Source organism: Caretta caretta, chromosome 2 (assembly GCF_965140235.1).
Source record: "Caretta caretta isolate rCarCar2 chromosome 2, rCarCar1.hap1, whole genome shotgun sequence".
NCBI classification, from domain to species: Eukaryota; Metazoa; Chordata; order Testudines; family Cheloniidae; genus Caretta; species Caretta caretta.
In genome coordinates, this window is record NC_134207.1 from 268,639,630 (window position 1) to 268,665,173 (window position 25,544).

A 25,544-nucleotide genomic window follows, 5' to 3' on the forward strand; every position below is an offset into this window, starting at 1 on the left:
CCAAGGACCGTGCCAGGGCCCCGGGGCCAGCCCCCTCTGCTCTGCCCCCCGGTGGGCGCTGCTGGTGGGGGAGCTGCAGGCTGGCCGGGCGGGACGACAGGGGCCGGCCACATCTCTCCAGCAGCTCAGCAGGCCCTGGGCACGGGAGCTCCCCGCAGCTCCGTCCGTTTTAACAGCTCCTGTGAGCAAGTCAGAACTTCAGCCTCTGGGCAGCTGCTTCCCAGCGGCTCCCTTCGCTATGGGGCACGATAGAGACTCGCTGCCCCACGCCTCCGACCTCCGCAGACAGCAGCCATGTGACTCTCTGCCTCGTCCCCCTTCGGGGCCGATACCTTGGTACCGCACCTTGTTAAAGCATTTCCCCTCAGACAGGCCCCTGGAGCAGGGGCTGACCCCGTACTTGTCTATGTGGCCGGGGATTCCTTACATCAGTCATCAGCAGTGTGGCCTGAGGGACGGACTGGCTCTACTTTCTGGGTATAAATACGACGACCAGGAGGCCTGGACGGGGGCGGGCCGCAGGAAGTGATGGATGGCGGACAGGTGAGACAGACCCCAGGATCACTGAGCCATCCACCACCCGGTCATCATGGCAGAGTCTCGACAGTGGGAGGGAAGGCAGGCAGGGGCAGAGCGGCATATGGCCCGCGCCCCCTTCGGTGCCATCTCACACAAGGCACGTACACGGGATGGGGTGTGACTTCGATGGCTCACCTTTGCCAAACAGGATCCTACCGCTGGCCTCTCCTTCTGCCCTGCTAGTGGGGGAGCGGCTGGACCGCCCGGGAGGAGGGCTGGCTTTGCTCACAGGCCTGGCTGATGGGCAGCTCTCCAAGCCGGGGTCCTGTGGATCCTCCGCGGTTACTTCTGTTTCCACTGTACGCAGAACAGCAAAGTCCGGGTCAGCACTTGTGGGGCTGGTTCAGTCCATCCACAAACCTCCTAAAGCCAGCTGAGAGGGGCAGCTGTACTCTGGCAGACTGAGAACAAACTGGGCAGGAGGCCCCGGGCTTTTACCCCCACCTCTGTCACTAATTCACTTGAGCAAGACACGTCCCCGCACTTACCTCACCTGGGAGAGAGATAATGACCCTTCCCACCCCCACAAAGCCCGCCAAGACCTGCCCATGCGATTGCTTCTCTGTGCAAGCGCTCAGCATTATTGCTCCCCGGATGTGGGCACTGGATTTTTCGAGCCAGCTCCCCTACAAATATGTGCAAGACAACATGGGAACCAGGCACCAGGCACCACGGCTAGACACACTCTGAGGGCCAGTCACCCAGCTCCTGCGTCTCTCGCCAACTGCCCCGCCTGTACAGCGAGCATCACGCGAGGGGCAGCCAAGCACCGGCTGCAAAGAACTGTTCCCGATTCCAAAAGGGGAGCTATAATTTTACACACACTCACCTTCTACAGACGAGCTCCCATCCTCGCTCTCCAGCCTCCTCTGCCTTGGGTCTCCTCGCGTGCGGCCCTTGGGCGATTGGCAGGGCGATGGGTGGGGATGATGGGGCTTGTGAACAATTATTTCCTTCAGACAGTTCAGCAGGCCTTGGAGGGGGCTATTCTCTGCCGTCGCTGCGGCGTGAATAATAAAATAAACACATGATTAACTCAACCCCTCGCCCTGCGGGAAGAAGGTTCCACCTGACTCTGAATCACATGACCTGAGCCCTTTAAACACCAGCCTCTGAGTGCCACCCCCAGGAGAGTGGGTGGGGCTGGTCCCCCATCGCTGGGAGAGCCTCCTGCCCAGATCTAGGGCAGGGGGGGGTCTCAACCTTTCTCTTGCTGAGGCCCCCTCAACATGCTATAAAAACTCCAGGGCCCAGCAGGGGGTGTGAGGGGGAACTCAGGGCTCCGGGCCGGGGGGGACCCTTAGGCATTGGCACAGTTTTGCTTCTATTTGGGGTGGGGGTCAAAGTCTGGTAGGGTTCGAGCCAGCTCCACACTTTGGGGGCCAGAGAGGGAGTGCCACCTTCACCCACTGACTCACTCAGAGGCCACGGCGTCGGGAGGGGGGGGGCGGGTGTGGCTTCAGCCCCGCGCTGCTCCCAGCTTCAGCACCGAGCTTGGGTTTCAGCCACGGGGCCGTGTGGCCCCCCTGAAAGGGCTCGCGGACCCACAGGGGGCTGCGGCCCCCGATTGAGAACCGCTGATCTAGGATGCAGAGGGTCAATACTGGGAACAACCAGCGGATCGCCGGCAAAGCCCTGATCAGCCAGAGCAGAAGGCAGAGGTGGGGGCTCAGAGCCAGCAATCAGGAGCTGGTGCACATTTGTAGATAACATACGGGTGGGAGGGGTTAGTACGGTACCCCCAGGGTTGTAGGAAACGGGACTCTGGGCTGATCAGTGGTTTATGGAATTTAACCCTGAGAACCCAAGAGTTTATATTTCTAGGGGCCTTTACGGAGATTCTCCCCAGACAGCCTGACTGGTCACTGTGTTTCCTCTCTTTTGTGTCAGTGTGCCCTGGATGAGTTGGTCCTGATCGGGGAGGAAATAAGGGCTTCTCTGGACCTATTTCATTTGGTTTAACAATCAATGGTGTTCATATGGGGTTATGCAGTCCTGTCCTCTGATCCCCAGACGTCCCTCCGGTTTCTCTCCAAATCTCTCAGAATTTCAGACCCCTCTGTCAGCTCGCAAGCCCCAGCAATGGAGTGACCAGGTCCTGAGAACATACTGAGGTTTTAGGTCAAATCCATCCCAGAGCCCTAGAGTGTTCGGCTAACGGCACATCACCCTGCTGCCAAAACTCCACCCTACACGAATCCTATAACCGTATACATTTGCAAACCACATCCTCCTTCTGAGGAGAAGGGGCCAATCCACTGACACTGAGGTCAACAGGTGTCTTTCCATGGACTCTACCAGGAGACATGTCAGGCCCTATCCTATGCCTGACTGAACCATACCTTCATAAGAACATCTCCAAAGCCCCAGCTCCAGCCTCCTGTCTTCCACACCCCCTTGTGCGCTGCTGGTAGACGACCTGCTGGTTGGGGTGCTTGGATAACTGGGCCTCTTTACAGGGCAGCCCGTCAGCCCCTGGATGGGGGAACTCTCTGTCGTGACTTCTGTTTTAACTACAGAAACAAACTCAATTTCAGTCCAAGTCCTGCAGCCGAATGGCTCGGCTCCTTCTCTCCTGAACACAGTCAACACAGCCAACTGGATCAGTGGCTTGACCGTAGACAGGCCACACGCTTCTTTCAAATGCCAAGCGTCCACCCAGAAACTAGGTTCATTTTGATTTTAGAATGCCTGAAACCAAGGGAGAGAAGATCCACAATCACAGAAATAACATGGCCTCAGCGCTTCTTCCCCTTCTGAGACACATCTCTCCAATTACCAGTGCGAAGAAGGGGATGCAGCGTAGGAAGGATGGAGCATGGCCATATGAAGGTTAACACGGCAACACGGATTTTGGTTCATGCATGTACCTCTCCTCTGCGTAGCAAGAATACTGACCAACGCAGTGACACCCCTGTAGGATGGACACACAGACACGCGAATAACGAATGGCTCTTATTCAGCTGGCACCCAAATACTCTGGGCTTAACTGGGCCCCAAATTCGGGCTGTGTAGTTTTGTACCCTGGGGGCCTGTGCTATTAAGTTACACTGTGTAAATCAGGAGTCACTCCACTGAAGTTACATCAATGTAAAACTAGGGTATGTCTACACTACGAAATTAGGTCGAATTTATAGAAGTCGGTTTTTTAGAAATCGGTTTTATATATTCGAGTGTGTGTGTCCCCACAGAAAATGCTCTAAGTGCATTAAGTGCATTAACTCGGCGGAGCGCTTCCACAGTACCGAGGCAAGCGTCGACTTCTGGAGCGTTGCACTGTGGGTAGCTATCCCACAGTTCCCGCAGTCTCCGCTGCCCATTGGAATTCTGGGTTGAGATCCCAATGCCTGATGGGGCTAAAACATTGTCGCGGGTGGTTCTGGGTACATATCGTCAGCCCCCCGTTCCCTCCCTCCCCCCCCCCCCCCCCCCGTGAAAGCAAGGGCAGACAATCATTTCGCGCCTTTTTTCCTGAGTTACCTGTGCAGACGCCATACCACGGCAAGCATGGAGCCCGCTCAGCTCACTTTGGCAATTAGGAGCACATTAACCACCACACGCATTATCCAGCAGTATATGCAGCACCAGAACATGGCAACGCGATACCGGGCGAGGAGGCGACGTCAGCGCGGTCCCGTGAGTGATCAGGACATGGACACAGATTTCTCTGAAAGCATGGGCCCTGACAATGCATGCATCATGGTGCTAATGGGGCAGGTTCATGCTGTGGAACGCCGATTCTGGGCTCGGGAAACAAGCACAGACTGGTGGGACCGCACAGTGTTGCAGGTCTGGGACGATTCCCAGTGGCTGCGAAACTTTCGCATGCGTAGGGGCACTTTCATGGAACTTTGTGACTTGCTTTCCCCTGCCCTGAAGCGCATGAATACCAAGATGAGAGCAGCCCTCACAGTTGAGAAGCGAGTGGCGATAGGCCTGTGGAAGCTTGCAACGCCAGACAGCTACCGGTCAGTTGGGAATCAATTTGGAGTGGGCAAATCTACTGTGGGGGCTGCTGTGATGCAAGTAGCCCACGCAATCAAAGATCTGCTGATATCAAGGGTAGTGACCCTGGGAAATGTGCAGGTCATAGTGGATGGCTTTGCTGCAATGGGATTCCCTAACTGTGGTGGGGCTATAGACGGAACCCATATCCCTATCTTGGCACCGGAGCACCAAGCCGCCGAGTACATAAACCGCAAGGGGTACTTTTCGATAGTGCTGCAAGCTCTGGTGGATCACAAGGGACGTTTCACCAACATCAACGTGGGATGGCCGGGAAAGGTGCATGATGCTCGCATCTTCAGGAACTCTGGTCTGTTTCAAAAGCTGCAGGAAGGGACTTTATTCCCAGACCAGAAAATAACTGTTGGGGATGTTGAAATGCCTATATGTATCCTTGGGGACCCAGCCTACCCCTTAATGCCATGGCTCATGAAGCCGTACACAGGCAGCCTGGACAGTAGTCAGGAGCTGTTTAACTACAGGCTGAGCAAGTGCAGAATGGTGGTAGAATGTGCATTTGGACGTTTAAAGGCGCGCTGGCGCAGTTTACTGACTCGCTTAGACCTCAGCGAAACCAATATTCCTACTGTTATTACTGCTTGCTGTGTGCTCCACAATATCTGTGAGAGTAAGGGGGAGACGTTTATGGCGGGGTGGGAGGTTGAGGCAAATCGCCTAGCTGCTGGTTACGCGCAGCCAGACACCAGGGCGGTTAGAAGAGCACAGGAGGGCGCGGTACGCATCAGAGAAGCTTTGAAAACCAGTTTCATGACTGGCCAGGCTACGGTGTGAAAGTTCTGTTTGTTTCTCCTTGATGAAACCCCCCGCCCCTTGGTTCACTCTACTTCCCTGTAAGCTAACCACCCTCCCCTCCTCCCTTTAATCATTGCTTGCAGAGGCAATAAAGTCATTGCTGCTTCACAGTCATGCATTCGTTATTCATTCATCACACAAATAGGGAGATGACTACCAAGGTATCCCAGGAGGGGTGGTGGAGGAGGGAAGGAAAATGCCACACAGCACTTTAAGCACAGCACTTTAAAAGTTTACAACTTTAAAATTTATTGAATGACAGCCTTCTTTTTTTTGGGCAATCCTCTGTGGTGGAGTGGCTGGTTAGCCGGAGGCCCCCCCACCGCGTTCTTGGGCGTCTGGGTGTGGAGACTATGGAACTTGGGGAGGAGGGCGGTTGGTTACAGAGGGGCTGAAGTGGCAGTCTGTGCTCCAGCTGCCTTTGCTGCAGCTCAACCATACACTGGAGCATACTGGTTTGGTCCTGCAGCAGCCTCAGCATTGAATCCTGCCTCCTCTCATCACGCTGCCGCCACATTTGAGCTTCAGCCCTGTCTTCAGCCCGCCACTTACTCTCTTCAGCCCGCCACCTCTCCTCCCGGTCATTTTGTGCTTTCCTGCACTCTGACATTATTTGCCTCCACGCATTCGTCTGTGCTCTGTCAGTGTGGGAGGACAGCATGAGCTCGGAGAACATTTCATCGCGAGTGCGTTTTTTTTTCTTTCTAAGCTTCACTAGCCTCTGGGAAGGAGAAGATCCTGTGATCATTGAAACACATGCAGCTGGTGGAGAAAAAAAAAGGGACAGCGGTATTTAAAAAGACACATTTTATAAAACAGTCGCTACACTCTTTCAGGGTAAACCTTGCTGTTAACATTACATACATAGCACATATGCTTTCGTTACAAGGTCGCATTTTGCCTCCTCCCACCGCGTGACTACCCCCTCAACCTTCTCCCCTCCCTGTGGCTAACAGCGGGGAACATTTCTGTTTAGCCACAGGCAAACAGCCCAGCAGGAATGGGCTCCTCTGAGTGTCCCCTGAAGAAAAGCACTCTATTTCAACCAGGTGACCATGAATTATATCTCACTCTCCTGAGGATAACACAGAGAGATAAAGAACGGATTTTGGTTGAATGCCAGCAAACATACACTGCAATGCTTTGTTCTACAGTGATTCCCGAGTACGTGTTACTGGCCTGGAGTGGTAAAGTGTCCTACCATGAAGGACAAAATAAGGCTGCCCTCCCCAGAAACCTTTTGCAAAGGCTTTAGGACTACATCTAGGAGAACCGCAAATGCCAGGGCAAAGTAATCCTTTCACATGCTTGCTTTTAAACCATGTATAGCATTTTAAAAGGTACACTCACCAGAGGTCCCTTCTCCGCCTGCTGGGTCCAGGAGGCAGCCTTGGGTGGGTTCGGGGGGTACTGGCTCCAGGTCTAGGGTGAGAAACAGTTCCTGGCTGTCGGGAAAACCGGTTTCTCCGCTTGCTTGCTGTGAGCTATCTACAACCTCCTCCTCCTCATCATCTTCTTCGTCCCCAAAACCTACTTCCGTATTGCCTCCATCTCCATTGAAGGAGTCAAACAACACGGCTGGGGTAGTGGTGGCTGAACCCCCTAAAATGGCATGCAGCTCATCATAGAAGCGGCATGTTTGGGGCTCTGACCCAGAGCGGCTGTTCGCCTCTCTGGTTTTCTGGTAGGCTTGCCTCAGCTCCTTCAGTTTCACGCGGCACTGCTTCGGGTCCCTGTTATGGCCTCTGTCCTTCATGCCCTGGGAGATTTTCAGAAAGGTTTTGGCATTTCGAAAACTGGAACGGAGTTCTGATAGCACGGATTCCTCTCCCCAAACAGCGATCAGATCCCGTACCTCCCGTTCGGTCCATGCTGGAGCTCTTTTGCGATTCTGGGACTCCATCATGGTCACCTGTGCTGATGAGCTCTGCATGGTCACCTGCAGCTTGCCACGCTGGCCAAACAGGAAATGAGATTCAAAAGTTCGCGGTTCTTTTCCTGTCTACCTGGCCAGTGCATCTGAGTTGAGAGTGCTGTCCAGAGCGGTCAGAATGGAGCACTCTGGGATAGCTCCCGGAGGCCAATACCATCGAATTGTGTCCACAGTACCCCAAATTCGAGCCGGCAACGTCGATATAAGCGCTAATCCACTTGTCAGGGGTGGAGTAAGGAAATCGATTTTAAGAGCCCTTTAAGTCGAAATAAAGGGCTTCATTGTGTGGACGGGTGCAGGTTTAAATCGATTTAACGCTGCTAAATTCGACCTAAAGTCCTAGTGTAGACCAGGGCCTAGTGTCAGTCAATCAGCTCCTAGCTCATTCTCTGATTATACCACACACAGCCAGAAGCAGAGTATTTGATCTCTCCGCTCTGCCTAGCAAGATACTGTTCCTTTGTGCATTAAGGTATTAAGACATTTTAACTCACCCGTAGCACATAAGCTCTTCATCTCCACCCCCACTCTCTTGTGTTCCACGTCTCCTTGTGCGCTGGGGTTCTGCATGTTGGGGTGACGGGGTCTGTTGATGGGAATTTCCTTCAGGCAGTTCAGCAGACCTTGGAGGGGGCTGTTCTCTGGAGACACTTCTGTGTTAATAGTCAGAAAAGAAACAGATCAGCGGGAGATGTGGAGCCATGGCAGCGTGGTGCAGTTGGTCTCTGAGCCCTGTCAAATCTACAGGAACTTACACTGACCCCCAGCACTTCTCTTTTCTCTCTTCACACTCCTGCCAGCAAGGCTGGGCTGCACATACAGATCCATCACACCCCGGAGCAGGTCATCTCTACAAAAGTGCCTGTGGAATGAGGCATTCAGATCTGGCGCCCCAGGGCCTGAAGGGCATGGACGAATTGGAAAGGAAACCCAGGTGAGCTGAGGAAGGGGTGATTTAGGGGGAAAGACGCAGCCTCAGGATGTCAAGTTTGGCTAAGCCATGAGGAAGAGACACCGGGGGCGTGACACCAGGGGATGGGAAGGTATGAACCAGCAGGAATGGGAGATGCTCAGCATGACCCAAAGGGGTGTGAGGACAGGTCACCAAATTGAACGGAGGAAAGGAAAGTTTAGGCTGGATCTCAGGAACCCATGAGATCTATCAGATTGTGGAGTCAAGTCGCAAAGGAAGGGGGAGAAGCCTTGTCGCTCTAGCCATTTAATTTCATTCAGATTTGTTCCCAACGGATGAGCTAGATGGGACCCAGCAGATCGTGTCCATCCCAAATCCTTATCATTCTAAGACCCCCCCGCCCCGACCCTTCCGCATCCCCTCACACACCCGGGACAGCTGTGTCACACTCCTACTGCACTATTCTGGGACGTGTCGGCCTGCCAAGGCAGTTTTGGTACCTACCACGTCACTAGCATAGTCTGACTCCTCTGTGACTCACCTTCTGCATACAGCCTCCCAAGCTGAGCCCCTTCTGTGCTGCTGGTGGACTCGCAGCTGCTCTGTGTGTCGGCATTACTGGGTCTATTGACAGATACTTCCACCAAACAGTTCTCCAGGCCAAGGGCAGGTGGATTCTCTGGAGTTATTTCTGGTTTAACTAGACAGACAAAGCCAGCATCAGCTCAGGGCCTGTTGCTGAGGGGCGGGTTCATTTTAACCCTATAAAACCACCTGGATCTTTGACAGTGGATATTTAGACCTAGTGTTAAAGAGAAACCTCTCCACTGTCATTGGATGGGCATCTGTGAACCACTAATCGAGAGGATGGATGGTCTTGTGGGCAAAAGGCTCTGGCCTCAGGCTCAGGAGATCTGTACCTATCAACTCCTCTATGTTACTGACCCACGGATGCCTCCTCTGCTCTGCCAGCGAGGCCAGTCTTTACCATCCTTTAGTCCAGTTTTCCCTCATGCAATTTCCTGCTTTCCCTCCTGCCATCCCTGGTGCACAAAAGGATCTCAGGTAGGTATACACAAAGCCACTACGTTCTCTGCTTTCAACTTGCACCTTAAAACCAAGCTCAGGGTTCATAAATAAAACAGAACCACGGACTTTCTCCCTGCGGTTGTGCTATCCCCAGTGTACGGTACCCACTTACCGTCGGCAAACGCCCTCTCAGAGCCCATCTCAGCTTCACTATCGGCAGCCTCAGCTGGCTCCACAGTGGCCTTTGAATTCCCAAAGAGAAATTCTGGGATTTCCTTCACCAGCTTCATCAGTGCGCTAAGATGCAGGCTGCCCTGACGCTCTCCTGCTTGAGACACGGAGAAAAACTTACCAGAAGCCCAGTGTGATCAGCACCTGACTTGAGGAAAGAGCAGTTCTTTCTTTCCTTCTTTTCCACCTCGGGCAGGGAATCTCTTACCTTCCTCATCTCCTGTGGGGCACCCGTCCTCTTCTGTTTGCCCTGAGTCCCAGAATCCACCCACATCTGGGTCATCCCCGGGAAAGGCCAGTTCTTCACCTAGAAAGACGTGGGTGCATGGAATAGTGGATGTCACCATGGGCACAATTTTATCTATTTGGGGGTGGTCTCCATCCACATGGTTCCTATTACCCTCATGAAATGCCTCAGGCTGCAGAACCAGCAGCCTCCCATCACTTCACCGCAGGGAGGTCTGTTGGCTGCTGGTGTGGGATTCGCACCAGGAGACCATCTTTACTCAGTAGTGGTAGGAGAAAGCTGACCACGGAGGGTCCCGTTCTGTCCCCGGAGGAGGGGGCTGTGCTTGCAGATTCTGGGCTGACAGCTCCCAGTGTAAGTCAGAGCAGCTGTCTTGGGCTGTGGCATGGATCAGACTCCCCCTAATACCATGAGTTTCTCCCTCCCCCAATCTGCCATCTATGCTGGGGCTTGCAAAGGGCCAGGTTGCCTGCACCGGGGGAATGCTCCCCTGACCCCTTGGGCTGTATCACCGGCCCCTAGGCACCGCCAGAGAGGTGCATAGGGGCCAAAGTGGCAGGTGGGGGCAGAGTCAGTTCCTAGTAGCTCTATTGGACCCCATGGGGCTCCCTCTGTGGACAGTGGAAAGGGGCCCCAGGAAGGTGGGAGAGAGGAGAAGACAGACACCCTGGGTCTAGACGATATCTTCTGGGGGGCTGGGACCTGCTGTCAGGTCTCAGCCAGCCCAGCGACGGGTGTGCAGTAGATCCCTTGACACACCAGCCAGCCAGAGGCGTCTGCAGTCTACCCACTGCCAGGGCTGGCATGGCGGGCAGTGGCTTAGTGTTGGTTACTGAAGGGCTCACTCACCCTCTGAGCTGCCGCCTTTGCTGGCGAGCTCTCGCTCTCCGGAGATGCTGCGGATCTGGCTGCCAGCAGCCTCCCGCTCCGCAGTCAGGGCCAGAAGAGCCAGCGTGGGAACTGGCTGACCTGTCAGGGAAAACAAGACTCAGCACAATGACTCTCGCTCTGGCGAGCTACCCCAGGCCAGCCAGAGGCCGGGCGACCAGTAGCCAGTCCGAGCAGGGCCAGCAGCCACCCAGGAGCTCAAAGCCACCCCAGCTGGGCACCGGGGCTGTCCCGGGGGCAGAGAAACAATGAAGCTGCTGAGTAGGACGGGGCCAATGCTTCTTTGCACCTCGCCGGCCATCCATGGAGCTCAGAGTGACTTCCGCCTAGTCTCCCCAGTTCTTGTCTGTCCACCACGGCCAGCAGAGTCATTCAGCTCGGGACAGAATCCAGCCCGGTCTGGGCGCTGTCTGGGAACCTGGCTACAGCTCAGCTGAGCCCTGGACAGGGCCGTTAACACATGACCTGGGTGGGAGCTGACAAACAGGGCGACCTGCACGTCAGGCAGGATGGTGCAAAGCAGGGACAGGAGATGGTGCAAACCTCGGTGTGTACTGCTGCCCGGGGTGGGGACATGTTTCATAGGATCACAGAACCACAGGATTCGAAGGGACCGCGAGGTTCATCCCGTCTAACCCCTGCCAAGATGCAGGATTTGTTGTGTCTAAACCACCCCAGAGGGACGGCTCTCCAGCCTCCTCTTGAAAACCTCCAGGGAAGAAGCTTCCACAACCTCCCCAGGTGTCTGTTCCTTTGTCCTACCGTTCTTACACTGAGGCAGTTCTTCCTGAGATTTCATCTGTCTGTTCTGCTGTAGGTTGACCCCATGGCCTCTTGTCCTGCCCTCTGTGGCCAGAGAGAACAACTTTTCTCCATCTTTTTTATGGTAGAGTTTCAAGTGTCTGAAGACCACTATCATGTTCCCCCTTAATCTCCTCTTTTCCAAACTAAAGATACCCAGTCCCTTCAGCCTTTGCCCATATGGCTTGTGTTCTCTCCCTCTGATCATCTTTGTTGCTCGCCTCTGGATCCTTTCCAGTTTCACTCTGACTTATCTATGTTCTACATCCTGCCACTTCAAATGTCAGAATCCCCCTGGCCAGGGAAGAGACAGCCCCCCCAGAGATGGAGATGGTTCAGTGCAGAGGGTGGCGGGAAGTGGGGTGAGACGGCTCTTTCCCGCAGTCAGAGACTTTGTATTTGCTCAATGGCTCATTTGCCTTAGCTGAAATTAAAACCTCCCAATGGAAGTCAGAGCCAGAGGGGTTCCCCGTGAAACTCGTGAGCGCACCACAACTTCCCGGTTCGGGATTTAGTTACAGGGCCACAGTACAGGCTTGGTTTGGTGTAACGTTCGTTAGTGTCTTCAGCAAACCAGAGGCAACTCATGGGTTTGTTTCGCAATAGGTTTGGGCTGAGCTTTGCTTTGAAACGCCAGCCCAGCTCAGGACAGAGGAGGGACCTCCACATGGATCAGAGAGGAAATGAAGGAACTGGATTCTCCTCTCATTCTGGCTTCCAAGGGTTCCCACCATGTGAGCGGGAGGAGAGTCGTCCCCAACCTTCCCATGAGCCACTGCCAATGGAAGCTGCCTGTGGTTTGCGTGGCGAGGCCTTGTGGACACTGGCATTTTTCTTCACGTTCCCCACCCCTGGTACCACCTGTGCAGCTCCACCAGCAGGAGCGAGGTGCAGACCAGCTGCCAGAGTATTCACCACGGTGCTGTCTAGACAGGGTCAGATAACACAGCGGTCAAAGCATCAGTGTCCAGTTTACATTAGTGCTCCCTTGCGGCTACCACCGGTGGAAACGAAGGGATGCTAGTGCCAGGGGAGGATTTGGAGATGAATGCTCGTGTAGTGTGTGTGTGTGTGTGTGTACATGTGTGTAACTCTCAGCCACACCCATCAGGTCTTACACCAGCTGCAGCTGAAACATAGTTCCAGCTCTGTGCGTTTCGCTCAGCCTGTGTGAACGAGGCAAAACCGTGCCGGAATCAGACTTCTAAAGAAAAGTGTCCAACGGTTCCGTCTATACCAGTGGTTCTCAACCAGGGGGACGCGTACCCCTAGGGGTACGTGGCGGTCTTCCGGGGGTGCATCAGCTCAGCTAGAGATTTGTCTAGTTTTACAACAGGCTACAGAAAAAGCACCAGCAAAGTCAGGTCAAACTGAAATTTCCTGCAGACAGTGACTGGTTTATACTGCTCTGGATGCTAGACACTGAAATGTCAGTACGCTGTTTATATTCCAATGGATTTATTTGATAATCATATGGTAACAATGAGAACGTCAGCAACGTTTCCATAAGAGCATGGCTGTGACACTTCTGTATTTTTATGTCTGATTTTGTGAGCAAGTGGTTTTTAAGTGAGGTGAAATGCGGGGTACGCCAGACAAATCAGACTCCTGAAAGGAGTACAGTCGTCTGGAAAGGTTGAGAGCCACTGCCCTACCCTACAGAACCAAACCCCACCCCAGCTATGGCCAAAGTATGTTATAACATAGCTCATTCCTGCCCGGGAATGGGCAGAAAAGAAACCGGGGAGGAATGCGTTAGAGAACCAGGGCGTAGCCACAAGGGTTAATACAGATTTCTTTGACATGCTTACGTGTGACCCAGACAAGTCACTTCGTCGCTCCGGGCACGTCTACACAGCAGCTGGGAGGGGTAACTCCCCCCTCAGCGCGACATACATACACCAGCTGGGCTAGTATGCTAAAAATAGCCCCGTGGCTGCAGCAGCCTGGGTGGTGGCTTTGGCTAGCTACTCTGCCTGACAGCCTGGGCACATACCCGTGTGGCTCGTCGGGGCTGCTGCCATGGCCACACTGCTAGTTCGAGCCGAGCCAGCGGCGTCTGTCTATTCGAGCTGGGACACAAGCCCTGAGCTGCGGTGTAGCCTTGAGCCTCATCTGTACAATGGAAATAATAACACAGGGGTGCTGTGAAAGTTAACGAGTTAAAGAACGTGAGGTGCTCCTTTACTGCAGCGATGGGGGGCCTTCTTGTATCATAGATAGAGCCTGTATCTCCCACACAAGCAAGAACAAACACTCCTGTAACTAAGGTGGTTAAACACGGCTAGTGTTGTGGTGAATGATACTTGGGAATCATTTAAGAATACCTTACTAGATGCCCCAAAAGCCTCAATCCCACAACCGAGGAAGAAGGTTGTGCTGGTTAAAAACCAAACCTAATTTAGAGGGGAAGCAAAGGCAGCTATAAAAATAAAAAAATAATATGTAACAAATAGAAGAAATGGGAAGTTGATAGTAATGAATATAAAACAGAAGTTAGGAACTTTAGAAAGTTTATAAGGGAAGCAAAAGAACACAAGGAGAAATCTATTGAAAACAGAGTTAAGGACAATAAGAAGTTTATTAAATATATTAGGAACTAAAACAATCCATTACTAGATGGAAATGGCAGAATTATCAACAATAATGCCAAAAAGGCAGAAGTGTTCAGTAAATATTTCTGTTTTGTATTTGGGGAAAAACAGATGATGCTGTCTCATCATATGGTGATGATAACACTCTTTCCATTCTACTAGTGTCTGTGGAGAATGTTAATCAGAAGCTACTAAAGTTAGACATTTTAAAATCAGCAGGTCCAGAGAACTTGCATCCAAGAGTTTTAAAAGAGCTGGCTGAGGGACTCAATGGCTACTAATGGTGATTTTCAACAAGAGGTGGAGCACTGGGGAAGTTCCAGAAGACTGGAAGAAAGCTAATGTTGTGCCAGTTTTTAAAAATGGTAAACAGAATGACCTGGGTAATTATAGGCCTGTCAGCCTGTCATGGATCCCTGGCAAGATGACGAAGCACCTGATATGGGACTTGATTAAAAATGAACTAAAAGAGGGTAATGTAATTAAAGCAAGTCAATGGGTTCATGGAAAACAGATCCTATTAAACTAACTTGGTATCTTTTTTTGATGAGATTACAAGTTTGGCTGATACAGGTAATAGTATGAATGTTATATACTGAGATTTCTGTAAGGTGTTCGACATGGTACCACACAACATTTTTATTAAAAACCTAGAATGATATAAAATTAACATGGCAGGTGTTAAATTAATTAAAAACTGGCTAACTGATAGGTCTCAAAATGTAACTGTAAATGGGGAATCATCACTGAGCAAGTCTGTTTGCAGTGGGGTCCCGCAGGAAGCAGTTGTAGGCCCTACACTATTTAACATTTTTATCAAAGACCTGGAAGAAAATGCAAAATCGTCACTGATAAGGTCTGCAGACGGCACACACATCGGGGGAGCCGTAAATAATGAAGACAGGTCACTGATTCAGAGAGATCTGAATGGTTTGGTAAACTGGGCACAGGCTAACAATGTGCTGTTTAATATGGTGAGATGTAAATGTATTCTTCTAGGATCAGAGAATGTAGGCCATACTTAAGTCCCGGGAAGCAGCGACTCTGAAAAAGAGGTGGGGGTCGTGGTGGATAATCCGCCGAACAGGAGCGTCTGATGGGACGCTGTGGCTGAAAGAGGGAATGAGATCTGTGATGCAGAAACAAAGGAATCTCAAGTAGGAGCAGAGAGGTTATTTTACCATCTCTATTTGGCCCTGGTGCGATCGGGGCTGGAATCCTGTGTCCAGTTCTGGTGCCCACAATTCAAGGAGACTATTGATAAACTGGAGAGGGGTCACAGAGGAGCCTGAGAATGATGAAAGGATTAGAAAACTGGGCTTAGAGTGACAGACACTATGAGCTCAATCTACTTTACTTAACAAAGAGAAGATTAAGGGGTGACTTGATTACAACCTATAGGTACCTACATGGGGAACCAATATTTTATAATGGGCTCTTCAATCTAGCAGAGAAAGGTATAACACAATGCAATAGCTGGAAGCTGAAGACTGGGCAAATTCAGACTGGAAATAAGGTGTAAATTTTTGACAGGGAGAGTAATTAACTACTGGAACAATTTACCAAGAGTCGGGGTGGATTCTCCATCACTGGCAATTTTCAAATCAAGATGGGAGGTTTTTCTAAAAGATCTGCTACAGGGCTTATTTTGGGGGAAGTCCTGTGGCCTGACAAGAGATCAGTGTTCCCTTCTGGGCTTGGAATCCATGAATCTATGAGTGTAGACAGGGACAGTTTGGCCCTACCTATGCAGACCACTGAAAACCAGCGTAGCTGGAGAGAAGTTTAAATACAGTTCCTGCACTTGGTTTAATGTCGGCAGAGCCGGAAAGACACACATTTGTAACTGCAATGCCAGGTAATGGCCCACAGCCCTCCATGCAGACATAAAACATGATGCTCCTTACCTAGCGAGATCAGCAACTGGTAATTCTCCTCCATCACTTCTTTATGAAGCTCCTTCTGCCATCCCTCCAGGATCTCCCACTCCTCTGCTGAGAACCTGACAGCAACGTCTTCAAATGTCACTGGCACCTGAAGACAAACAAATGGCTGAGTCGATCTGGGCCTGGGGCAGAGTACGGGAGTCCTATAAATAAGCACGGCTCACCATTTCTGGTCCATGCCCCTGAGCCTTATTAACTTTGCTCCCTCTGTGATTTTGATGGGGAAACGCACTCCCTACTAAATATCTCTCAGACAAGTCATTAACACGCCCATTACACCTAGAACATTAACTAGAGCAAGCAGGTGCAAGTGGTTTCATATGGTAGCTCACCTCTCAAGCCAGAGCTCTTCTTCAGGACACTCCCCTTCCGGCCTAACCCCTCCCCATCCTCACACCAATTGTTTGCCTGAAGCCGAGGAGGAGAGGCTGGATGAGACTGAGGCAGGATGAAGACAAACTCCCCCTGTCATAACACCCTGGGGTGCTGGAACAATTTGCACAGTGGGGGTGCTCAGGGCCATTGAACCAAGCTGCAAACCCTGGACATGATGGAAACCACTTCAAGCGAGGGGGTGCGACAGCCCCCCCCGCACCCGTAGTTCCAGCACCTGTGATAACGCCCCCTCCAAACACTCCCCAGGCCCCTCAGGAGCACGCCCACTCCGAGCCACCAGCCCCTCTCTGCCCCGAGAACAGGAGAAGCCCCGAGGGGAAGCACTTCCCCAGCTGTCGGCAGGCAGTGCCATGTCCAGCCTGCTGCAGCATGTGGACACAGCCCCAGGAGCGGGGTGGGGTGGAACAGGGCCAGGCCCATTTAAAGGGGAAGGCACTTGAAAGAACTACCCGCTGCCCGGCACCTAGCATGCATAACCTGTATGAGCAGCAAGGCAAGGAGAGCAGTGACGAGGCAGAACGGCTCATGGGATCCAGAGAGTTGTGTGAAAAAATATTTCTAAGCATTAACAATTCTTTCCCCTTCTTATACAGTTCTGGGCATGTTCACGGACATTAGCTAACTCACTTCAGTACAGGGGAACCCCCTGAGACTGGAGGTGCCTGGGAGCAGCCCTCACTGGAGATGCCAAGGTCAGGGCTGGCTGCAAAAGGGAGAGCAGATACTTGCAAGACAGGTGGGTAACACTGAAGTCAAACCTCCCAACCAGTCACAAACTGCGCTTCTGATCCCCCACACTGGTTATCACGAAGCAAAAAAGGAATCACACAGTCCCCTTATTGCCCTCCTGTCTCTGGCTCCCAATCAACATCTAGGTCCAGTACACTGAGAAGTTATTTTAAACTCTGCTCACATATACAAAATGTTCTTCTGACCCCAAAGGGCCAGCCACATTGCCAGGTCAGTCTAGGTTTGGATCTTACCCTCCAGAGGTAAGAAGCAGGACTGAAGACAAGCTGGAGGAGCTGCAGTTGCCTTTTATAGTCTTTTGCCATGTGGCCTTTGTTCCAAACACAAGCTGCCCAGCACATGGCTTGAAAGCCTCAGAGTTCTGTCCATAGGCCTGTCCCTGCAGGCCTTGCTGAGTCATAAGATGTACCTGCCTTCTCTCAATGGGTCAATTGTCTGGGGGTGACACCCAGAAGCATACAACAAGTCTGAAATACAGACCTATCTATAACACATAATACAAAAGGTGATACAAACATATAAACAAATCATGATATTTTTGCAGATGCCTCACATGGCATATCTGGCATAACTCATTGCAATTTTATAATCCTGGTAGTCACAATAACCTAAAGTATCCCCCAGATTCCATACAGCGTCACACCCCCTGAAACACATTCGTTAGCAGATTAACGTTTCCTGTGCCTGCTCAGACAGAGACAGCAGTGAAAAGATGGTGGGGGTGGGGACGGACACAAATTTGTTAAAAGGATAAACACCCAGTTAAACCAACATGACAAAATGACAAATCATGTCAAACCAACCTGAAGCCTTCTTTGACAAGCCTTGTGGATTGGGTATATTTTGACTTGAGTAAGGCTTTTAAATGGCACTTAAAATTTAAAAGGTCCTTGAACAGTTTTTAGACCAAGAGCTGGGGGAAAGCCGACAGGTGTGGAGGAACACATGGTTCAGACAGAGACATCCCTTAGGGAAGGATCTACTAATGGAGACTCTCTATGTCCTAGTAAGGAGGAGAGGATGGAAGATGATAAAATACAGGTAGGATCTGATGAGAAACAGTCAAATGAAAAAGAGTCCCATTCAATTACATCATGTAATGGCAGACAGTTAAAAAGTGACAAGTTTTTAAAGTGCTTATATGCCAATGCTAGAAGTCTAAATAATAAGATGGGTGAACTAGAGAGCCTCATATTAAATGAGGATATTGATATAACAGACATCACAGAAACTTGGTGGAATGAGGATAGTCAATGGGACACAGTAACATCAGGGTACAAAATATATCGGAAGGACAGAACAGGTCGTGCGGGTGGGAGTGGCATTATATGTGAAAGAAAGCGTAGAATCAAATGAAGTAAAAATCTTAAATGAACCAAAGTGTACCACAGAATCTTTGTGGATAGTAATTCCATGTTTGACTAATAAGAATATAGCAGTAGGGATCTATTACTGACCACCTGACCAGGATGGTGAGAGTGACTGTGAAATGCTCAGAGAGATTACAGAGGCTATTAACATGAAAAAAATCAGTAATAATGGGGGATTTCAATTATCCCCATATTGACTGGGTACATGTCACCTCAGGGCCAGATGCAGAGATAAAGTGTCTCGACACCTTAAACGACTGCTTCTTGGAGCGGCTAGTCCTGAAACCCACAAGAGAAGAGGCAATTCTTGATTTAGTCCTAAGTGGAGCACAGGAGCTGGTCCAAGAGGTGAATAGAGCTGGACCTCTTGGTAATAGTGGCCATAATATAATTAAATTTAACATCCCTGTGGTGGGGAAAACACCACAGCGGCCCAAAACTGTAGCTTTTAATTTCAGAAAGGGGAAGTACACAAAAATGAGGTTAGTGAAACAGAATTTAAAAGGTACAGTGCCAAAAGTGAAATCCCTGCAAGCTGCGTGGAAACCTTTTAAAGACACCGTAATAGAGGCTCAATTTAAATGTATACCCCAAATTAAAAATCATAGTAAGAGAACCAAAAAAGAGCCACTGTGGCTAAACAACAAAGTAAGAGAAGCAGTGGGAGGCAAAAAAGGCATCCTTTAAAAAGTGGAAGTTAAATCCTAGAGAGGAAAATAGAAAGAAACATAAACTCTGGCAAATGAGGTGTAAAAATATAATTAGGAAAGCCAAAAAAGAATTTGAAGAACAGCTAGCCAAACACTCAAAATTAATAGCAAAAATTTTTTAAAGTACATCAGAAGCAGGAAGCCTGCTAAACCACCAGTGGGGCCACTGGCCAATCGAGATGCTAAAGGAGCACTCAAGGACGATAAGGCTATTGTGGAGAAACTAAATGAATTATTTGCATCGGTCTTCATGGCTGAGGATGTGAGGGAGATTCCCAAACCTGAGCCATTCTCTTTAGGTGACACTTCTGAGGAACTGTCCCAGATTGAGGTGTCATCAGAGGAGGTTCTGGAACAAATTGATAAACTCAACAGTAATAAGTCACCAGGACCAGATGGGATTCACCCCAGAGTACTGAAGGAACTCAAATGTGAAATTCCAGGACTATTAACTGTCACCTGTAAACGATTACTTTTAAATCAGCTTCTGGACCAAATGACTGGAGGATAGCTAATGTGACATCAATTTTTTAAAAAGGCTCCAGACGTGACCGCAGCAATTACAGGCCGGTAAGCCTGACTTCAGTACCAGGCAAACTGGTTGAGACTATAGTAAAGAACAAAATTGTCAGACACGTAGATGAACAGAATTTGTTGGGGAAGAGTCAACATGGTTTTTCTAAAGGGAAATCATGCCTCACCAGTCTACTAGAATTCTTTGAGGGGGTCAACAAGCATGTGGACAAGAGGGATCCAGTGGATATAGTGTATTTAGATTTTCAGAAAGCCTTTGACAAGGTCCCTCACCAAAGGCTCTTAAGCAAAGTAAGCAGTCATGGGATAAGAGGCAAGGTCCTCTCACGGATTGGTAACTGGTTAAAAGATAGGAAAAAAGGGTAGGAATAAATGGTCAGTTTTCAGAATGGAGAGAGGTAAATAGTGGTGTCCCCCAGGGGTCTGTACTGGTCCCAGTCCTGTTCAACATATTCATAAATGATCTGGGAAAAGGGGTAAACAGTGAGATGGCAAAATTTGCAAACTACAAAACTACAAAACTACTCAAGACAGTTAAGTCCCAGGCAGACTGCAAAGAGCTACAAAAGGATCTCACAAAACTGGGTGACTGGGCAACCAATGACAGAAGAAATTCAATGTTGATAAATGCAAAGTAATGCACATTGGAAAACATAATCCCAACTCTACATATAAAATGATGGGGTCTAAATTAGCTGTTACCACTCAAGAGAGAAATCTTGGAGTCATTGTGGATAGTTCTCTGAAAACATCCACTCAATGTGCAGCGGGAGTCAAAAAAGCGAACAGACTGTTGGGAATCATTAAGAAAGGGATAATAAGGGAGAGATAATAAGACAGAAAATATCATATTGCCTCTATATAAATCCATGGTAGGCCCACATCTGGAATACTGTGTGCAGATGTGGTTGCCCCATCTCAAAAAAGATATATTGGAATTGGAAAATGTTCAGAAAAGGGCAACAAAAATGATGAAGGGCAAGGAACGGCTGCCATATGAGGAGAGATTAATAAGACTGGGACTTTTCAGCTTGGAAAATTGACAACTAAGGGGGGATATGATAGAGGTCTATACAATCATGACTGGTGTGGAGAAAGTAGATAAGGAAGCGTTATATACTGCTTCTCATAACACAAGAACTAGGGGTCACCAAACGAAATTAACAGGCAGCAGGTTTAAAACAAACAAAAGGAAGTATTTTTTCACACAATCCACAGTCAACCTGTGGAACTCGTTGCCAGAGGATATTGTGAAGGCCAGGATTATAACAGGTTTCAAAAAAGAACTAGATAAGTTCATGGAGGATAGGTCCATCAATGGCTATTAGCCAGGCTGGGCAGGGATGGTGTCCCGAGCCTCTGTTTGTCAGAAGCTGGGAATGGGCGACAGGGGATGGATCACTTGATGATTCCCTGTTCTGTTCATTCCCTCTGGGGAACCTGGTATTGGCCACTGTTGGAAGATGGGCTAGATGGCTGTTCTTATGTTTTGATATTGTCTCGCATGACCTTCTCATAAACAAACTAGGGAAATGCAACCTAGATGGAGCTACTATAACGTGGGTGCAAAACTGGTTGGAAAACTTTCCCAGCGAATAGTTATCAGTGGTTCACAGTCATGCTGGAAGGGCATAATGAGTGGGGTCCCGCAGGGATCAGTTCTGGGTCGAGTTCTGTTCAATATCTTCATCAGTGATTTAGATCATGGCATAGAGAGTACACTTATAAAGTTTGCGGACGATACCAAGCTGGGAGGGGTTGCACGTGCTTGGAGGACAGGATTAAAATTCAAAATGATCTGGACTAACTGGAGAAATGCTCTGAAGTAAATAGGATGAAATTCAATAAGGACAAATGCCAAGTACTCTACTTAGAAAGGAACAAGCAGTTGCACACATACACAATGGGAACTGACGGCCTAGGAAGGAGTACCGGGGGAAGGGATCTGGGGGTCATAGTGGATCACAAGCTAAAGATGAGTCAACAGTGTAACACTGTTGCAATAAAAGCAAACCTCATTCTGGGCTGTATTAGCAGGAGTGTTACAAGCAAAACGCAAGGGAAGACCTCCGATGAGGAGAAAGAGAACAACTGCACAAAGTGTGCATTGTTCAGATGTTTACAGAAACGTCTGTTGTATCACTATTTTGTTAAGAGAACTATTCTGGTTTCCTTGGAATAACACGGCTGGAATACAAATGAGTAATTGAGAAGTTTAATTTTAGTGTACATTTGAGTGAAGAAAAAAACCTGTTAATAACTGTGTATCTAAAGATAAGTTTGAATGCTTGTTCCTGGAAAAAAAAGCTGAAGTGTAAAGGAAGCTATTCTTGTTTATGTCCCGTGTTACAATAATCAAATTTTAAAATTCTGGAAAATAACTCTCTTTATTTGTGTCCACATTTAAAATAGAGATAGCAAAATGATAGCAAATTGTGACAGGAGTGACCTAATCCGTCACAACCAGCTACCCTTGGACCAGAGGATGGGAAAGGTGAGCGGTAGCAAAGCGTGACAGGAGCACCCCATGGATCACAATTTGCTATTCCCGGACCAGGTGACAGGGCAACAAAAAGGAACATCCTTACCCATCAGTAACTGGTACTGGTAGCAAAATCTGTCGGAAGCAGCTTTTGACATTACACCCCCACAACACTCCGATAGCAGCGTGAAGACCCCAGCCAGGTCATGTGGATCTGAACTCACTGACAGCAGAGCACATTGAAAAATCTCCGTTCAAAGAATGAGCTGAGTGCTGCTCAAAGCCCCTGGTGTCTCCTTGCCAAGGGAAACAGGAGCCTTTGATCGTGCTCAGAGAGTCCTATGGGATCCTGGGGTGAAAGGTGCAATGTAAGTGGTGTGGAGCATGGTGATGGTATTAACAGGAATGGGGCTGTTAAAAGAGGCACCCCCCCCCCATATCTCACACCTTTCCACTCCCACGATCGCTGCTGCATCAGAGCCGTATGCCAGCTCGAAGGGACCCGAGTCTGATCCTGTCCGCACTGATGTTACACCAGAGGAACTCCACTGATTTCGGTGTCCACACCAGAGTGAGCGAGATCAGAATCAGGCTCAAGATATGGAATCCAGGGCAGAACGGTCCCGCAAAAGAGGAGGAAAGTGGTATAGTATTTCCCCTTCCCTCAGATCCCACCCCCTTCCTCCCATGGACTTCATCGGGGGGCACAGCCCCCAGCACAGGCCTGGGCCCTTACATGGCATGTTATAAAACCACAGTCTGGGGGTAGATAGCAATACAAGAGTCTGAGATGGGGTGAATATCCCCCATGGAGGGCAGGGGCTGGGATCTGCCAGGCCTAGAGCACCCTGGGAATCAGACATTTGTAAAACAGAGTTTGCTTTTCAGAGATGCCCGACCCTGTTGGAGTGCCAGGCTGGAATCTGGCAGCAGAGAGAACAAAGGGAGGTGAGCGAATGGGTCAGTGCCCCGGGGAACGGAGACAGACTCAGTGACTGGGCCAGTTACCTTTGGATAGCTTCTGACATCTCCACCACCACCTGACTGAGCACAGATAATGGCTGCTGTCCCGCTGCACTGGGGTGATTCAAGCCGGCAGGTTGTGGAATGCTGGCTTGATTAGCAAACGAGATCGGTTATTGACAGAAATAACGACGGCACGAACCCACGCGGCATGGGTCTGGATGGCACTGGCCTCTCTTTCAGGACGGCTCCCAGGAAGTCTCGAGTCTTGCGTTCCGTTACCATTCCTGATGGATTTTGAAAGCTGTCACTCCTGGCTTGTAGTCAGAGCTAAGCTGCGATTCCTGTACTGCGTGCTCTGACAAGGCCTGGGGCCAAACTGCTCAGGCCCCGCAGTGCTGGGGAAGCCCCTCTTTGCCTGAGATTTTAGCTGGGGGGATCAGAGATGGGTATGCCTCCTGGTTAGCTCCTGGAAGCCAGCACTTAACTGGAACATGATTTCCTTGCTGCCCTGTTACTCAGCCAGGTTCGTTTTAAGTCAGCACAAATCAATCAGGGGAAACTTCTCCCAGAGAACTGCCTCTAGGCAATGTCAGGCCAATGACTCCTCTCTTCTCTGCCTTGTGGGACGGTTCAGTCCCGCATTTTAAACCCAAGTTTGCCTCGGTCTCACGCTAATCTCGCTTCCCCTAGAGGAAGTTACTGACGTCAGACACTGACATTGAAAGGAGGATGTCATTCATGTTCAAGAATTCACTTCCCCCTCTTTGAAGGCTACGGTTTTGTGCCCTTTGTTCTGAAACTGGGCCCACTCTGTCCCATGCCTGGGCCCCTGCAGGACAAGAACTGCACTGGCCGCTCAAGGCTACCCAGAGATCCCTGGGGCAGGAGCCCTGCTAAAGGACAGCAGCGTTTGACCTCTGGAAACCCCGTGTCAAGATCAGGATGGAATGGTACAAGCGAATGTGACAGGCCTCCATGCCCCGTTAGCAGAACAAGAGGGTGGGGATAGGGGGTGTGTGGGGTGAAGGTAGGTGTGGGGAGAGGGGGTGTGTGGGGAGGAGGAGAGGGTGCGTGGGAGGGGGAAGGGGAATGTGTGAGTGTTTTAAATAACTGGGGACCCACTTGTGATCTGAAAACAAGTTCTCAAACCCCCCCAAATTAGACACTTCTACCCCAGGCTCAGCCCTGAAGCCTCTGCCCTTTGCTGGAACCAAACTGTTTGCTCAAATATTCCAGAAGGGTTTGCTGTCAGCTCTTCCACTGATGGGACCTGGACCATACACGCTGGGGTACAAAGGCTGTTCTGCTCGTATTTCCATCCCGAGGCAGAGGAGGAAACACGGCCAGTCTCATGAGAAAGCTTCTTCTCATGCTACTTGGGAGAGATGCATGTGTAGGAAAACCATCCAGACTGTTGGGTGTTGATCCAAGCTGGCCGCAAGCCCCACTACCCAGGTGGGTACTGTCTGGAACAATCCCTTCCACAAGGAAGCTGCCACCACAGTCAAACTCCGCAGCACATTTCAAACAAAACATTTCAATGCTAGAGATGGGTCCAAGCCACCAAGTTCTGATCCAGAGCTGGAGTCTCCCAGCCTTTGGTCAACAGGGCGATTTGGTTTTGCAGACAGAAAGCCTGCAAGGCATGTGTCTCCCGTGTCAGGTGATGAGCACTCCCAATGCAGTACATGGACCATGTACGTTGCCCCCAGCAGACCCTGACAAGGCCAATGTTCCCAGAAGCGGCTAGCGATTTTGGGTGTCCAACCTGAGAGGTCTTAAAAGGAGCCTGATTTCCAGGAAGTGCTGAGCACCTGCCCTCAGAAAATTAGGGCCCTTTGAGATTTCTCACCCTGGGCACTGAGAAACTTGGGCATCCAACATCACCGATACCCACAGTTCCTACGGTTACCAGCAGGGCGCTGAGTGTCCCCCTAGAGCGGCAGGGAGCCGTTTGTAGGGCAGGAATCCACATTGTGCTCTGCAGCCTGTGTCGTCCTTTCCTTGCCCGGGTGCAGTAGCAATAATTATCCTTTGCCTCGACTGCGAACGGTTTCTGACCCAGGCGTGCTCGCACGTACGTGCCACGTCAGACGCCAGATCGAAGGAATCCCTGGTGCTGCTCTCTCCCCCGCTGCCTGCTGACATTTCACTCTTCCGTTAAGGCTCCTTCAGGGATGACATGACGCTGACATGACATAATTAAGTCCGACACTGTGATATTTTCAAAAGAAGTAACTTTGTCAAACCTTTAATGCTATGTGCTCCTTGGCTCGGCTTCCTGTGGAATGTGTGATAATCGTTCATGGTTCTTTAACACCCTGGCTGTTCGGGTTCCATCAATCATGCAGAGATTA

General features: G+C 50.2%; 1 protein-coding gene across 8 annotated transcripts in view; it reads right to left on the reverse strand.

Annotated features, from left to right (window-relative positions):
* Positions 1–25,544, reverse strand: part of LOC125632952 (uncharacterized) — a 51,676-nt gene that overhangs the window by 21,638 nt on the left and 4,494 nt on the right. For all 8 annotated transcript variants that reach the window (XM_048841918.2, XM_048841917.2, XM_048841915.2 and 5 more), the window contains exons 2-10: positions 15,941–16,067; positions 10,600–10,719; positions 9,712–9,810; positions 9,445–9,597; positions 8,785–8,943; positions 7,825–7,983; positions 2,922–3,092; positions 1,409–1,579; positions 715–876 (exon numbers count right to left, since the gene is read on the reverse strand). In XM_048841918.2, coding sequence (XP_048697875.2) covers positions 715–876; positions 1,409–1,579; positions 2,922–3,092; positions 7,825–7,983; positions 8,785–8,943; positions 9,445–9,597; positions 9,712–9,810; positions 10,600–10,719; positions 15,941–16,067 — 1,321 coding nt within the window. The remainder of the gene's footprint in view (positions 1–714; positions 877–1,408; positions 1,580–2,921; positions 3,093–7,824; positions 7,984–8,784; positions 8,944–9,444; positions 9,598–9,711; positions 9,811–10,599; positions 10,720–15,940; positions 16,068–25,544) is intronic.